A 17,230-nucleotide genomic window follows, 5' to 3' on the forward strand; every position below is an offset into this window, starting at 1 on the left:
CTCAGTTAATGAGGTATGCAATATTTCTTTAGATGCATGCAGATGATAAATTTTTAGTTAGGGTGGTGAATATGAAAAACTTTTAAACTTGTGTACAGGTTAAAGATAAATATATATAGAAGAAACACTCTATTTGGTATCAAGGTGGAGGATTCTTTTCAGGTGGTTGCTGTTAATATCCTGTATATTAATGTGATAACTTTGCCTACTTTAATAAGTTTCACATAAATTTTAATTAATAATAGAAAACAAATTTGAGAGTCCATTTCTATCATGTTTCAAAAGCTATGCTGAAAGATGTGTGGATGGTCGGTTTGTCATCAATTGCAGATATTATTAGTCATATAGCCTTAGCAGTTGCAGATATTAGTATCCAACATGTTTTATTGCAGTTGTAGATCAAAGTTGACTTCCTCTTGTACAGAAATTAATAAGTTTGCTAAAAAGGTCGAAAGAATCTTCTTGAATTGACTACTTATTTCTCTTGGAGTAAATTGATTCGATTGCTTCTCTGCATTAAACACTGTACCGTCACTATCTCAGAAAGGCAAATGTGGTGCCTTAACCCTTCGAAAGTGATTAGATTTTGTTGCAAAATTAGGAAATATCTCGTAAGGGTATTTTTGTGAAATATAAAATGATAAAAAAAACAAATCAGATATAAAAAAATATAAAATGTTTGAATCTAATTGGTAAACATATTTATTCAATAATTTTTAAAAATATTTCATTTTATTAAATTTAATTGATTGAAAAAAATTTCAATCAATTAATAATATCACTCAATTGAACTATTTGACAAAGTAAGTAATTTTAATTAATTTGATTTTGATTTCGATTTCTTATGAAATCTTTTGGTAAGTGTACGAGCCTATGAGAAAAATATATGATTTTGTGGGAATTAAAATAGGACGCGTAAGTGTGTACTGCTCTATATTATATTAATATTCGGGACGAAAAATAAAAACTTACCTTTTTTTTTGTGAAAGCAAAAGGGAGAAACCCTACTAGAACAACTAAAATCCCCGCAGAAAAGCAGTAACAGTTAAATTAACCAAAACTACAATAAAAAAAAAAAAGAAGAAGAAGAAGGAACATAATCAACATATTATAGAGAGTGAGTAAAGTTTGCTAAACAATCAACAACCTGATTATCCTCCCTTAATGTATTTAAAGTTATCCTATCTGTTACTTCATAAATTAGTGAAACTAAAGTGATGTTGGAACGTTGGAAAATAGGCCAAATCCATTGAATTTGCTTTTTGAAACAGTATTTACATACAACATATTGCACTCTCTCTTCTCAAATTCAATATAGTTTGGATCATCAGTATCATTTTATTTTATTTAAATTCCCCTGAATTTATATAAAATATAATACTGTATATTATTGTCAGAAGTTTCAATACGGACAATTAATTAAAAGTTATTCCTATTATAATTATATATTATAAGAGTTAAAAAAATTATCATATGCAAATATTCATGATTCGATAATAATATAATATAAAATATTTGTATGCATTTAATTTAATGTAAAAATTAGATTTACTTTATAAATACATTTTTCTAATTTTTTGATAAATTAAAAGAAGTTAAAATAACGTTAAAAAGGAGAAAAATATTAAAATATTTTTAATAGTGTGGATGCAATTAATAATGTCTCCTTGTTTATACAATATATAAACATGAAAAATATTAATCAATATTCTTAAGATATTTGTTCACTAATTAAAATGAGAAATATTTTTACTAAAATATATAAAATTATATTATTTATAATTTTTTTATATAGTTTTATATGATTTTTATAATAAATATATATATTTTGAATTTCTTAACCAATACATGAATTATTATGTTTTTCTAAAGAAGAGAATTAGATTTAGATTTCTCTGTCGATAGAATAAATGCCACGAAAACAATGAGGGTCAGATGGCTATCTCTATAGTTCGTAACACCTCTTTTTCCTTCAACCTTCATGCATTAGCATCAGCATCTTCATTCTCATTCTCACCCATAATTTCTTCATTTAAACCACAACTCATACCATTCCTTTCTCATTATACTCTTCTCCATCTCTCTCTCTCAAAAAGTTCTTTTCTTTTCTTAGTGTTCCTTTCGGTGGTAGCAACTAGTAATATATATAAGACCACACCATGGTTGTTCTTTCTCACCAATCAGCACTAAACGAGTTATTTCTCGTGAAAACATGCAAGAGCACGTTCATAGGGGTGCCTGAGGTTGATCTCACGCACCCCGAGGCCAAGACGACCATAGTGAAGGCATGTCAAGAGTTCGGTTTGTTCAAGGTGGTCAACCATGGCGTGCCGTTGGAGTTGATGACCCATTTGGAGAATGAAGCGCTCAAGTTCTTCATGCAGCCACAGTCTCTGAAAGACAAGGCTGGTCCTCCTGACCCTTATGGGTATGGAAGCAAAAGAATTGGCACCAACGGTGATCTGGGTTGGGTTGAGTATCTACTCCTCAACACCAACCCTGATGTTATCTCCCCCAAAACACTTCAACTTTTTGAACAAAACCCAGAAATGTTCAGGTAATTAATATATATAGTTTTTTTATTTTTTTCAAAACAGAGTCCCCTGGTTTGTTTTTGTTCTCTTTTCTTTTATTAAGTTTTAAAAAATGGTCTGAAACTGTAATTTGAGCCATAATTTCTGCTAGCTTTTTCCTCTCTCTCTCTATAATTATAGTTGCATTAACAGTATTTATAAATAAGTATTTTCTCACAATGTGAAGAGCAAGATTTTGAACCGTCCTGGTGTCACGGTTTTTGTCACAGTTCTTGATTTTTGAGGGAAATTACTGACAAATGAAACTGATGCATGTGATCGATAGCAGTTGACACCAAGAACCATGAAATTGCAGTCAAAATTGGCGTTGCAGATTTTTTTCAAGACTTTGAGAGTGTTTTCTTTGCCAATAAAAGTTGTTCGGGAAAACACACATTCTTCTCTTTTATTACACACAATAATGAGATACATAACTGAAGAAAAATGCAATAATGGGCTCTCATTCTTAGGTCACCGCTTAATTTATTAACGTGATTTAGGACCCATCCTTATAGATATAATGCGACGGAGGAAATATATATGATAAAAAGTTAGACATTATTTATTTTCTTATGGGGTATATCTGATAATGTGACTATGATATGATTATGATTAAACTTGGCAGGTGTGGAGTGGAGGAATACATAGGGGCAGTGAAGAAGATTTGCTGTGAAGCGTTGGAGCTAATGGCAGATGGGTTGGAAATAGTACCAAGGAACGTGTTCAGCAGAATGATAAGGGACGAGAGAAGCGATAGTTGCTTCAGAATGAACCGGTACCCAGAATGTCCAGAGCTTAAGGTAGAAGCTTTGAGTGGTCGAAATTTGACTGGGTTTGGAGAACACACAGACCCACAGATAATATCTGTACTGAGATCCAACAACACATCAGGACTGCAAATATGTCTCCCAGATGGAGATGGAGATGGGACTACTTGGGCTTCAATCCAGCCTGATCACACTTCCTTTTTCATCAACGTTGGTGATCTCTTGCAGGTACACATTTTAACATTGTTTTAATATTTTTTTTATTTATTTTGGTACACGTTTTAACACTTCTCCTATCTATGATTTTTTTTTAGAAGATAAAAATGGAATTAGAAGAAAGGAAAACGTGGGAGAATAAGAATAGGATAAGGAGAAAATGATTTTATGAATATCATTGTTTTTGCAATTAGAAAGAGATAAGAAGAGACAGTAATGGAATAAAATGTATAGGTGATAAATAGAGAAATTAATGTGTGAAAAGACATGTTTTAGAGAAGAAATTAATAGAGAAAAATAATTAAAAAAAATTCATTGGCATTTATTTAAAAGTATTTATTGATATATTTTGTGACTTTTAATATAATTATTAAAAAAATAAATTTATTATATATAATAGTTTGTGATGAAAAATATTTGTATTAAGTGTTTATATTATTATTTTTATATAAAAAATGTGTAGAATAATATATGTATTTTAAAGATAAAAAAAATTTATGAAAATATATTTGAAAATAATATTTTTTATACTATCATATTATTGTGAAGTATATACCTATTTTATTGATAATTAATTTCTGTCGAAAAATCTGACTCATCACTTTTAATATGATTTTTTCTTTCATGTTTTTTTCATCCACATTACTCAACCCCGAAATCTTATTTAAGAGAATTAAATCCACAACCACTCAAACCAATGATTTCTTGATATTTGAAAATAATTAATATAACTTTAACACAAGTAAAATAATTTTATAAAAATATCAAGTTACATGAAAACAATTCTTTTTTATTAATTTTTGGACGAAACAAAATTGTTTTCTATCTCCCTAGAAGTCAATCTTCTTCCTCATAATCTATCAGCAATTGGTTTGTTGTTTTTCTCCCACTTTCTTTACCTCAGCAATCAGCCTGCATGCATGGAAGTGCTTATGTCCATGTGTTACAAAATATTTTCATCTGGGAGTTTTCACCGAATTAAGGATATTTGGTTACTTGCTATATATAGTATTTTTCTTGTTTGTGCATTCATTTTGGTTTTTCTGATTAAATTTGTATACATTTCAGGTGATGACGAATGGAAGCTTTAAAAGTGTTAAGCATAGGGTATTGGTTGATTCAAGCATGTCAAGACTTTCAATGATTTACTTTGGAGGACCACCTTTAAATGAAAAGATTGCACCTTTACCTTCACTCGTGTCAAGGGAAGAAGAGAGTTTGTACAGAGAGTTGACATGGCTGGAATACAAGAATGCTGCATACAAGTCAAAACTCTCTGATAATAGGCTTAGTCTCTTTGATAAATCTGCTGATCACAGTGACAAATCTCCATTGTGAATATAGTATTTCATAGTGAATGAATGCAACTCCAGGCCACAGTGACAAATCTCCATTGTGGTCTTATGTTACATACTTAATAAACTTTCTTTTGCCACCCAAATGTGTGTACGATTTTTTAACTGCACTTAAGAATCGGGATAATAAAAAAAGAGTTTAGTTTTTATATACTATTAGTATAAAAAAAATTACATGCTGAACTAATCAAAATAATGGTAGTGTTGATCGTGGAATTCAATTATTCAATGTTATAATTTAACAAATAAGAATTTTTATAATATATGAGACTTTGTTCTTATAAACAATATGATATCATGGATCCTTTGTTCTTAATATATGGTAGATTCTCTTATAAACTAGGATTAGAATACGTTTAGATAAAGGTGTTGGAGGTAGAATTTTTATAATATATGAGACTTTGTTCTTATAGTTTTCTTTATTGTGTTGAAAATAACTTTTTTAGTAGACAATATATTTTTTGTAAGAGTCTACTTCAAACTCCTTGATTTTGACGTATTATAATCTTAGTTATCATGTCGAATTTAATTTTTTAGTAGATAATCTACTTTTTGATAATTTCTATCGATCATCTTGAGTAAAAAAAAATGATCAAATCATTTCTCAATCTATTTGGCACCTTTTTTTTTTCTTCAGAAAATAATACATTCACCTTTGAACCCATAAATATTTCTCGAAATAAGACAATGTACTTTATGTAAAAATATACTTCTAGCACATTTATCTCGACGCATTATAATCTCCTTTATCGTGAGTAGAATATAACTTTTTTAGTAGACAATCTATTTTCTGATAATTTCAGGCAACCAACTTGAGTTACTCATTTTTACCACACCGTTTCTCAATGACACTTTTTTATATAAAATAATACTTTCACTTTTGAATGCATAAATACTTCTTGACAGAAGATAGTCTACTTTGTGTAAAAGTATACTTCTACCACCTTTATTGACGTATTATAATTCTCTTTATCTTGTCGAATATAACTATTTTAGTAGACAATCTACCTTTTCATAACTTCTAACAACCACCTTGGGTAATTCCGTTTTACCACATTGTTTCTCAATCTACTTGACACCTTTTTTCTTTCAGAAAATAATACTTTCACCTTTATTTGAATACATAAATACTTCTCGAAATAAGACAATTTACTTTATGTAATGATATACTTCTAACACCTTTTATCTTGACGTATTATAATCTCTTTTATCGTATTGAATATAATTTTTTTAAATGACAATCTACTTTCTGATGATTTCTAACAATTCCCTTGGGTAACTAACTCCTTTTAACAATACCGTTCTCAAACTATTTCACACCTTTTTTCATGAAGTATAGAGAAAATAGAGAGAGTATATACTCTCATGAGAGATTAGAATTGAATTAATATAGTTCATATATATTCCTTCATGAAACAATTTTCACATTTCATTTGGTGAGTTAAAAAGAAGAAAGAGATAAAAAAGAAAGAATAAAAAAAATAAACACAATGAATAATGTAATAAAAAAAAAGAAAAATAATATTAAATAAATATATAAAAACCATAATTTATTGAATTATTTCATATACAATTCGTGGAAAACTATGAAATGAGGTTATGATTTTGCCGGCCAGAATATTTGTTCACAGAAATCAACAAAAGAAAAGATACGATAGAGAAGCTTTAATAAGAGCCAGAAAGAGATATACAAGAGAGATGAGGAGGGTCAGAGCCACATACATATTTACCTATTGAAAATTAGAAGAAAAAAAATCTAAACGTGTTAGCAAATAATTTTAAATTAGTAATAAATTGAATAATGTTAATTTTGGGCTTAAAAACTTTTACCGCAAATAAAATTCCTTTCTATAATGCATGCAAATTTACATAGATGATTAATAAGACCTAAATTTGCAAAAATATTTTTTTTATATAGTTTTGTTGTATAATAATTGTGGTAAGATGAAATGTAATTTTTTTTAGAGTAAAATATATTTTTTATTCTTATAAAATTGATAAAATTTAAATTTAATCCTTATGAAATTATTTTAATCCTCTACAAATTTTAATGTATTATCTTTTGACACCAAATTAGATTGAATTATATCAGGGCCTACATGTCTGAAGTTTGAAGCACACTAAAAATTGAACACTGTAGTTATGTTGAATCTTTCTCTTTCTCTTCTTGGCAGATCCTCTTCCCTTCTCCACCACGATGCTGTCAATGACGACGTGTGGATAATGCGGAAGAAGGTTAAGGAAGCTTACCCAGACTTCATCCTTGGTATTATTAATTAAATTTTTTTCCACTATTAAAGTAGTGAGATTGAGGACACGCCATTTTGATGATAAATAGTTAAATAACAAGAGGGAGGAGAAAGAAGAGGAAGAAGAGAAAGATGAGTGTGGGTGGTGGCGAGACTCAGAACGTCTTCGTTTACGATAGTCTGCTAGTTCATCAAGACCGTCCCTCCAACCGCCGAAAATTGTATTCTTGCATTAACTTTTTTATTTTTTTATAAATTGTGACCATTTTTTAATTTACATAAATCATATTTTAAAATTTAAAATAAAAAAAATGTAACGTAAGTTAAAAACATAACTGAACCTAATTTCAGATTAAAAAAATGATAAATTTAAATGTTAAGAGGACAAAAAAAGAAGAAGAAATTTATTGGAGCTAAATCTAAACTTTATCAATTTTATAAGGACAAAAAGTTTTTTTTTTAATAATTATCTATATGATGGAATTATAAATAATGGCCTAAGATACTATGATTTAGATACATGTTTCATTTAATTATAACTACAATTTTTTTTTTACTGAATTAGTTAAAACTACATGGAACACTCGAACAACCCAAGGAGGTAGATTACCATAAAGTGGGAGTACATGTTCCCATTGATTTTAATTTTTAAATATGATTGTAGTGTTGTGTTATCATTTTATATTTTTATTATCTTTGTTTTTGCCACGCCATAATATTTTTTTCATGTGACCTGGGATATTATTTTGTCTCTACAAATAAAATGTTTGGTCCATCTGCTATAAGGGATATGATGAAACAGAAAGGCCAAATGCATAAAAAAATAAAGCTAAGGCTAATGGACAAAAATTCAATCATAAACTTTGTCAGAGCCTGTTTGGCTACGGTTTGTGAATCTGGTCATTCATCATTTGAGAAAATTATGCCTAAATATATGATTGTTCCACGATTGTCAAACTAGTTAAAGCTGTAAGCTTCAAATTAAACAGTTAAGATGAGAATGAAATCATTACCGAAAATTAAAAAATTCATGGCCAGCATTTGTGCAAATGGATCCATTGGAGAATGAAGTCAAAAAGCTGCAACAGAGGCATTGAGTAAAAAGGCATTTGTGCAAGTGGATCCATTCTAGCCCCTCACATTTGGGCAAATTATCCAAAGTTTCTGTTGGGAAATACAATGGAAATAAAATATTAGAAAGATCTTGTCGATGAGGTCACGGGTCAATTATATAAGTAAGGCTGATACCATATTTTTATCTAAAGTTTTTAAAATATTAGATTATGAGGTGTGTGGGTCTTTTTATTTATTTGGTTATTTTATGTATTTTTTTAAAGGCAAAATGTATATATATATATATAGGATGTGAATAGTGGTAGTTAAATAGAAGTATTTTTAACACTTTTAATAAAAAAATGGTATTTATTTTGTATTTAAAATATATGATAATAATAATAATAAATAGATAAAAATAGTTTTACATTTTTTAAACAATAAAGTTTTTTTTAATAGCATGAAGACTTTACATGTATGTATAATGAAATTAATATCTACTATCAAATCTTTAATCAATTGAATTCTAAAGAATAAATTCTTTTTTTACTTTTCATGTCGAGAGGTTAGACTTAACTTTTTTAGTTTGTGTATGCTAGACTTTATTTTTAAATAAATTGTTTTATTTATAACATGAAAGATATATGAAGATTGAGGCCTTTTTTAAAAAGGAGGGATGTTATTTAAATATTTTCATATCTCTTTATCTTTGTATTTAAAAATAAAAATTATCTCATATTTTTATCTTAAGAAACTTCTTGATATAAGATAAAGATCATTCTCAAATAGTCAACTTTCATATTTGTAAAATAATAGTTTTTATTTATATTAATTATATTCTTGGTGCTAGCAAAAAATATAATAATATTTCACTCAAATATTTATTTTATTAAATTAAATTCTCTAATTAAATTATCAAATAAATTATTTTTTTTTGTAAAGATTAAAACACCCATTTGTATATAATTCTGTCGGTTTAATACTAAATTAGTCATAATTAATTTACTAATGAAGGTAGATGTCTAATAACACTCGATAGATAATGTCAAGGTAGCCTGAAGTAACATTTTTTTACCTTCAACAACTAATAAAAGAATAATAAAATATTTCCTTCCATCATTTACAACTTAATATTAACCATAGAATATAGTATTATTGTTAAACTCTAATAAGTTAACACATTATATTTAATCAATGAATGACTTATAATTTTTTTTTTTGTTCAATTATCTTGACTAAGGTCTTAATTATATCATAGAATTCAAACTCATTATTAAGAGTTGATGAATTCTTTATTGATTAATTATTAATTCTACAAGTATTTAATCATATATAATATTCATTCAACTAGTATCCTAATATATTATGTGTCTGAAATTAAAATATAATAAATAACTTGTTAATTATTATAATAATCTTTCGTAAAAGAAAATTATTATATTTCTTTTTGATAATTTTTTATTGATAAATTAAGATAATATTAATCATTAGCATTTATTAAATAACGACTTTCACATATACATAATCTATTATATAATTTAATAAATAAGATATATTAATTTTTATCTAATAAAAATTCACGTTAACAGAAATACACGCCTTATCTCCACGTGACTTGTTTCCAATAGTTCCAAACTCGGTATTCCTCCTGGATAAGTTAATTATTTTCTGTAGAATAGTACGCTCTATATGTTTGTGGGGTCAGTAGCTATGTATAGTGATACAGATCATAATGTGCAACTTATAGGTGACATGTAATTTTAAAGAATTGTACGTATTCAAACATTTCTCTGCCAATTGTTTTCAGCTGAATAACTAAAAAAATGAGAGTAGGAGGGTACCCCAATCCTTCCACCATCAACTTATTTAATTTTAGAAACACAAAGTACACATAACTAGGTTATTCACCCACTCAAAAGAAGCCATCTGCCTTATATCTAATCTAAATCTTAATCAAATCTAATAATACTCTATCAACATCAACTTGCCCATTATTGAAGATGATCTCGTTTTTATGCAGCCACGGCCAAACCGCATCATCATCCAGTGGCGGATTTCAGGATTTGTATATAGTTGATGATTAATTGATTATAATATCAATATGTGCAAATTCTACATCAACTGATTTTAATAAAATTATAAATCAATATTATATATGGATGAACTCATTATCTCTAAGTTGTTAATTGTATTTTTAATTACAAAGTATAATTTAATTATTTGATTAAATCTATAAAAATTTAATTATTCTAATATTTATGCCTTCAAGTATATAATAATAATTATTTAAATATTAATTTTTTAATTAAGACCAAAGATGACTCGAGAAAAAAAATACAAAGAATGATGATAGAAAGGTAGAATATACATCGTTCATCCGTGTGTTTCCGAGTTCAACTTGTCAATTCCTTATGTATTATTCCTATTTTCTATGCCTGTCTAATGGTAGAGTTATAACAAATAATTGTTAATTCTCAAATCACTTATAATCAAATCAATATATGAAAAAGATTGATAAAATCATTGATATTATAAATGAAATTATTTATAGTCATCAAAGTATCAATAACAGATTATAAAAGAAAAAATATCCAAAATAAAAATAAATAATTCTTGAATATTTTGTCTAGAAAAGACAACAGAAAAATCAATTATTTCTACAATAAAGTTATAAAAAAATAAATTGTATACTTGTCTTAAAAAGAGAAATGAATATCATTATTTTCACAACAAATACTATAAAGGAGAAATATATATAATATTTTATAAAAATTAAGAAAAGAGATGAATAACATTTAAATTTCATTATTATTTCCACAATTAAAAAAAATCAACCAAAAACAAATCAGTATTTCTACAAATAAATTTCCTCAAATATTAATATACCTCCAAGTAAGTCCATCCATGCACATAAGGGTTGGAGTAGCACACTCCTATTCCTGATATTTATCCAGGTTGTCAACCTGTCCAAAAGAATAGTGGTGATTTAAAAAGGAACAAGCTTGGCCCAAAAAATTGTTTTATAGAGATTATTATAAAATTTTGCTATGCATGAAAAAAGTTAATTGGGCAAGTTGTTTTATTCTAGAAAAATTAACATCCCAAAATGTCATGGGGGAAATCGAACGCCTATAAGATTAGGTGGGGTACCAAATATTTCCTGGGATACGAACAACATAGACGAGGAAGCTGAGAATTCAGCAACAGTAAAAAGGAAACATGCTTTCCGAACAAGAAAGTGAGGTCTCAATAATATATAGAGATTGTGGTGGGGGCTTAATTGATGAGCTAATCCATAGTTTAGTGCTAAGCTTCTTCTGGGAGTACAGGAATGACGAAAAAGAAAATCTGTTTTGTTGGTTTGGAATTCTCTGAGGGCACAAGTTCATATCAGGTTTAATTAAAATTCAAAGTTAATGATCCTCAAGCTAACAAAACTCAGCAGCAAGTGTCTTTTTTCAATTGACTTATTCAAAAAGTAATTATAGTTAGCAGGTTTCCAAGAGAAATTTTTAAGCAAAAAAATGGTTTCTAAAGTATTTAAACCAAATAATTTTTCTAAAAGTATTAAAAAGTAGATATTTATATAGATGTTATCTTTTTTTTTTTTATCGGCAAAAAAAATACTATATAAAAGGTACCAGAAGTATCGAGCAAAAATACATCATCACCAAGCTACCAGTTCCTAAGGATCCACAGGTTATGGTATATTTATATTTGAATACACATCTATGATCTGTTCATGCAACTTATTATAGGGTCACTTAGTATTTAAAGATTTAAATAATATGCATAAAATTTTAAATTTATTATAAAAATTATTGTTGCGGAAATCATAAAAAATCATAAGAAATAAAAAAAAATATTATAGAAATCACAAGAAAACACAAAAATATTATAAGTAGCACAAAAATAAGTTTCTTAATAGCACTGGTTTAGCCTTTCTCTTAATCAAATATATTCATGCATAATTTTGTTAATGTTGGATTGAAGTTATCACTTAGTACATCATTAAAAGATCCAACATTTAATAACTGTTCAAAACTTCAATAAATTTTTTAAAGGATGTTCAGGAGATATTATGAGTGGCGCCGACTCTTGGGTCCCTCGCTGCCCCAATGGATTTGGTGTAGAATTATGGTCCATAATTTCCTGAACATCCAATACTATAAGTAGGATTTGGGGTTATAATTAGATTATTTAAATAACTTAATCATGAGTAGCCCTAATTATAGAATGTGGAAAATTTATGATAAAAAGTGTAACAGTCATAGAGAAGAGATTTTCAATGGGAATTGATTAAAGTGGGATGGATGACAATGGGGGGCCTCCAACCCCAAGTGCCGTCTTTCTTACATCCGTTTTTCATGTCTGCCCTGAATTTGTGAATTAGTTAGCACCTATTTCCTTTCTGTTTTTATATTTACTTTTAAACTCTTAAATCGGTATTGTTTTTATAAAGCAACACTGAATTAGGGTAACTGCATGTTATGAAAATTATTTTGGTGTTGGACATAATAAATTGGATTTTGTAAAGTTGTCAAAATACCATAAGAGACCGACATATATGTAACCAACAGCGTGAGCTATGTAACGCAAATAACAGATAATACGTAGCAGAAATATAAATACAGACACAAATATTGCAATCAGACACAGATATTCAAATTTAGTCCTCCTGTGATTCATTGATTTACTATTTATACACGAGTGTGAATTTAACAGAAATTCAGTATAAATATTTTGTATATAGTCATGGACAAATCTAGAGTGTATCAAGCGCAGTAATTTTTTTTACATAATTATTAAAATATTTAAGTTCTAATAAATTTTATAAATATTTATTATTGATTTTATGGATAAAATTAAAGATATGATCTATTACTATTTTAAAAAAAAACAAATATCAACTCAAAAATATTTTTTTCATATATATTTTCCTTTAATAACATTTTTTTAAAAGTAGGTGTTAATGTGACATGGGTCAATTTTAACACAGTTTAGTTAGTTAGATGAACATAGCAATCAAGTTTAATTTAACTTTAACTCAATATATAGTTGATTAAATAAACAAGTAGGGTGCTAATGTGACCTGTTGGGTCAGATTAAGTTTAGCTTTAGTTCAAGATATAATTTGATTAGACGAACAACTTGGGTCAGGTTTAATTTAACTTTTACTAACTTAATTTGATTAGATAAACAAGTTGTTGGGTCAGGCTTAATTTAACTTTAACACAACTTAATTTGATTAGATAATGTGTTAATGTGACTTTTGGGACATGTTTAGCTTAACTTTAACTCAACTTAATTTGATTAGATAAGGTGTTAATGTGACTCTTTTGGATCAGGTTAAAATGAGCTTCAACTCGAAGTAATTTTTTACTAGGTCAATTTCTTGAATTTGATATTTAAACAAAATATGCAAAATCAAATAATTTTACATACAATTATTTTATAAATGATCCGTATAGACATAAGTTGACCATAAGAATTTCGTCAGTATTGAAAGTATGATTTTCCAGTACATTTTCCGTTATTCAATGCAAGCGAACATCAATATGATTTTTCAGTACAGTTTCAGGTACAATAGTAGAAAAACAGAAAGCAACAGTATGTTATATTTAAAATAGTTGTTAAACATTGCAATTTTCAACTGTATATTTTTCTTTGATTTTTCATAAATATCATCCACAAGAGAGACACTATAATACTTAAAACACAATAAAAAAAGGGGAAAAACTAACCTCCATTGTATTTTGAGATTATTTTTTTAAAATTAAATAGTTTATGATAGAAATTCTAATAGAGTATTTTTAAAAACAATGAAAATTAAATATGCATTTATATAACAACAATCGTTACATAAACATGAGGATTTATATTAACTTGTATAATATTTAAAGAATCTTTTTAATAAAGTTACTTATTATTGAAAAATGTAACAAGAGGAAAGAGAATATTAGAAGAATTTTATAAGTTAAAATTTGATGTTTACTGTGTGATACAAACTTAATGCATATATCTTATACAGTAGAGAGAATCACTAATCATTATTTTTTTAAAATCAACAAAATAAAATAACAGATATATCAAAGAATTTTTTTAATGTCTATAAATTGACGGTATAAGATTTTTACAACGAGATACAATCTTTTTACTCTATTATATCATGTTAACACTTTTTAAGAGTATTTCCAATGAGATATTTAAATGGGTTGCTTAACTTTAAGTAATATAATTAAAGTTTTTTTTTCACGAGCATATAATGTGGAATTATTTATATAAATAATTGTTACTTGATAACATTATATCATAAATAATATATTTTGAAGCATTGTAATACACTACTAAGCGTAAATAGGACATAATTACCGAAATTTTTAAGCATTAGTTGTTATTGAAGAGAACATATCTGAATAGGTAAAGATGCCAGGAGGGGCTCGATTAACAGGCAGTTATATATATATATATATATATCATGTAAATGATCAGCTACTAATACATTCGGGTAACAAGAAAATCAAGGCCATATATGGCTAGAATCTAGCTTCTTTTTTTATAAAAAAAAATGTAGTCAATTTGGCTCCACAAAAATCAAGTCATTTAATTTTCTCTAAGTAGATACATGAACATGAGTTATCAAATTAGAACATGCGCCACATGGGGTTGTGTTTAGACAGGAAAGTGGAGCATGTGTCTCTCCTTACTATGAGTGGTGTTTGAATCCTCTAACTTGCATCTTATCAGTAACAAATAGGGACAGTGTGGGAGTCCATCAAGTTTCTGTCTTTCATGTATATGAACTCCAATGTACATTTTTGTTTTACATGGGCATGAGTATTGTATATATTCTCTTTGATAAAAAAAAAGTTCTTTATTATGAAAAACAACTTATTTTCTCTCTTTTTTCCTGTTTATATTCTTTTTAGATAATTGTTATTCATTTTATTTTAAGTTAAAGATCTCACATTCATTAATAAAATGATAGGACTAAAATAAAGAGTATAAATAAGGGAATAAATTTTATTTTATAAGACGATTTTGTGTAATTAAATTAAGCTAAGATTCTATACTTAATTTCCTTTTTGTCTTGTTTTTTTTAAAAATAAAATAAATATAAAATGAATTGTACAAATAATTTCTCGCTTTTGATTGACACATGGGATATAAATATGAGAACAAATTAATCATTAATGTAAAAGGAAAAGACATGTAAGAGAGATGTGAAAGGAAATATATATATTTCTCGTTAGGGACTGCAAATGGAGATGACTTGACGGGTCTCTGCCACAATTAAATAATTGATGGACTAAAGATAAATGATGTGATGAATTCATCTCTAGTTGTATGTTTGCTTTTGAGCTTACATGCATGTCCCGCTTCCAAAGAATCCTAAGCCACTACGTTTGGATAAAGATCTCCTATGGTTATAGCATGCATTATGCATATTATTCCCCAAAAGTCTTCTGCTTCTATGTTTCATGTCTTCCGAGGCTTAATTTGGCACTTCATGGTACCTGCAAGTGCAAGACATGCATGCCAAAGATAAAGATTGTTGTCTTCTCTACAAAAGGGCCATCGTCATGTGCATCCTCAATCATATATAAAATGGTATTTAATTGTTACTATATATCCGTTTCAAATATGAAGGAACACAAACGTAATAATGCTCATGCATGATACGTATACTGGGACCCCCAAAGAAGTCGATCAGCTACCAAACTACTTAAATATAGCCCATAGACCCCATTCATTGAAGTTTTCCTCAATATTTTTCCTCAATTTATAGCCCATAGCTACGAAAAATATTTTTGTTTTTTTTTTCTCTTGGGATTAATCAAATTCAAATTCAATTAATGCCATGTTTTTAAGGGATTTGAACTCTTGCCCGAGTCAACATATGCTGATTAGTGATTAAATCACTAAATCTCGTCGTAACATTCATTTACTGATATTAATCCTTTAATTCCAAACTGCTGTATGCAAGAACAAGTGATTATATATGTTGTTGAAATTGAAATCTTCATAATATATTTTTTAGGTATTACTTTTATTCAGTAAAAAAAAGGTATTACTTTTATATAAACAATATTGTATGTCAATGTGTCTTTTTTTACTTCATTAGATTTTAGACTTGATGAAGGTCTTTGCTGATTCAAAAAAATATCTGATAAAGGTCATATCGTATATATGTTCAAGACCAATAGGAACAATATTAATTAATGTCCAATGCTCTTTTTTTTATATTAGTGTATTAAGCATGTAACTTGTCTTTACTTATCTAGTTTAGCTGTGTCAGACTTTTTTCTTTAATAATTTTTTTGCTTATAGAAAAATAGATGTTGTGTTTATTAGCAAGCTTTTGTCAAAGTTAGTACCTGTCAAGGTTTGTGCTTGGAGGATTTTATAAGGCCAGTTACAAACTAAAGACAAATAAGAAATGGAGTAGTGCTAGGGGCAATTGATTTAGATTGCACTTTCTACAATCAAGAGATGGAACCCATATGTTACGTGATAATCTCTTGTGGGTACGATTTCCTATCACATTTGGTCCAAATGCTATAAATTACGAGATGTAATTTCTTGAAGCATGGTGCAAAATTTTATGTTATGTGTATTGCATTTGAAATTTAAATAACGTAATACTTAGAGGGAATGGTTATGTTCAATTAATAACAAACAACCACATATTGTTGAGCGTGAGTAGTTTGACACAATTTCATCCCTTAACCATGGCCGATCATGAAATTGATCCTTCTTCAAGTATGGAGCTACAACATTTTAGAATGCTTAATTTATTTTTTAATGAGCCAAACTAATGCAAAGGGGGATGAGTCACTCTCATAAATCTAGATACCACCCGGTGATTAAAAAAAATGGTAAACATTATTTGTGAAATAGTAGGAGTGAGAACTATAATATTGATAAATCTAGCTAGTTATATAGAATCTATAATTTGATTATAATTAACCAAGTTTTAAATAGTTTTCTTTACCGTTTTAGGTATGTTTATGCAA

The 17,230-nt window shown here is 27.8% G+C and overlaps 1 protein-coding gene across 1 annotated transcript; it reads left to right on the forward strand.

Annotated features, from left to right (window-relative positions):
* The first annotated feature begins 1,956 nt into the window (after positions 1–1,956).
* On the forward strand, positions 1,957–4,989 carry LOC114424681 (gibberellin 2-beta-dioxygenase-like). The gene is made up of 3 exons (XM_028391539.1): positions 1,957–2,557; positions 3,199–3,568; positions 4,625–4,989. Exons 1-3 carry the CDS (start codon positions 2,160–2,162, stop codon positions 4,892–4,894), a joined length of 1,038 nt encoding a protein of 345 aa, XP_028247340.1. The 5' UTR covers positions 1,957–2,159; the 3' UTR covers positions 4,895–4,989.
* The last annotated feature ends 12,241 nt before the right edge of the window (positions 4,990–17,230 follow it).

The sequence above is a fragment of the Glycine soja genome, chromosome 8, assembly GCF_004193775.1.
Source record: "Glycine soja cultivar W05 chromosome 8, ASM419377v2, whole genome shotgun sequence".
Lineage (NCBI taxonomy): Eukaryota > Viridiplantae > Streptophyta > Magnoliopsida > Fabales > Fabaceae > Glycine > Glycine soja.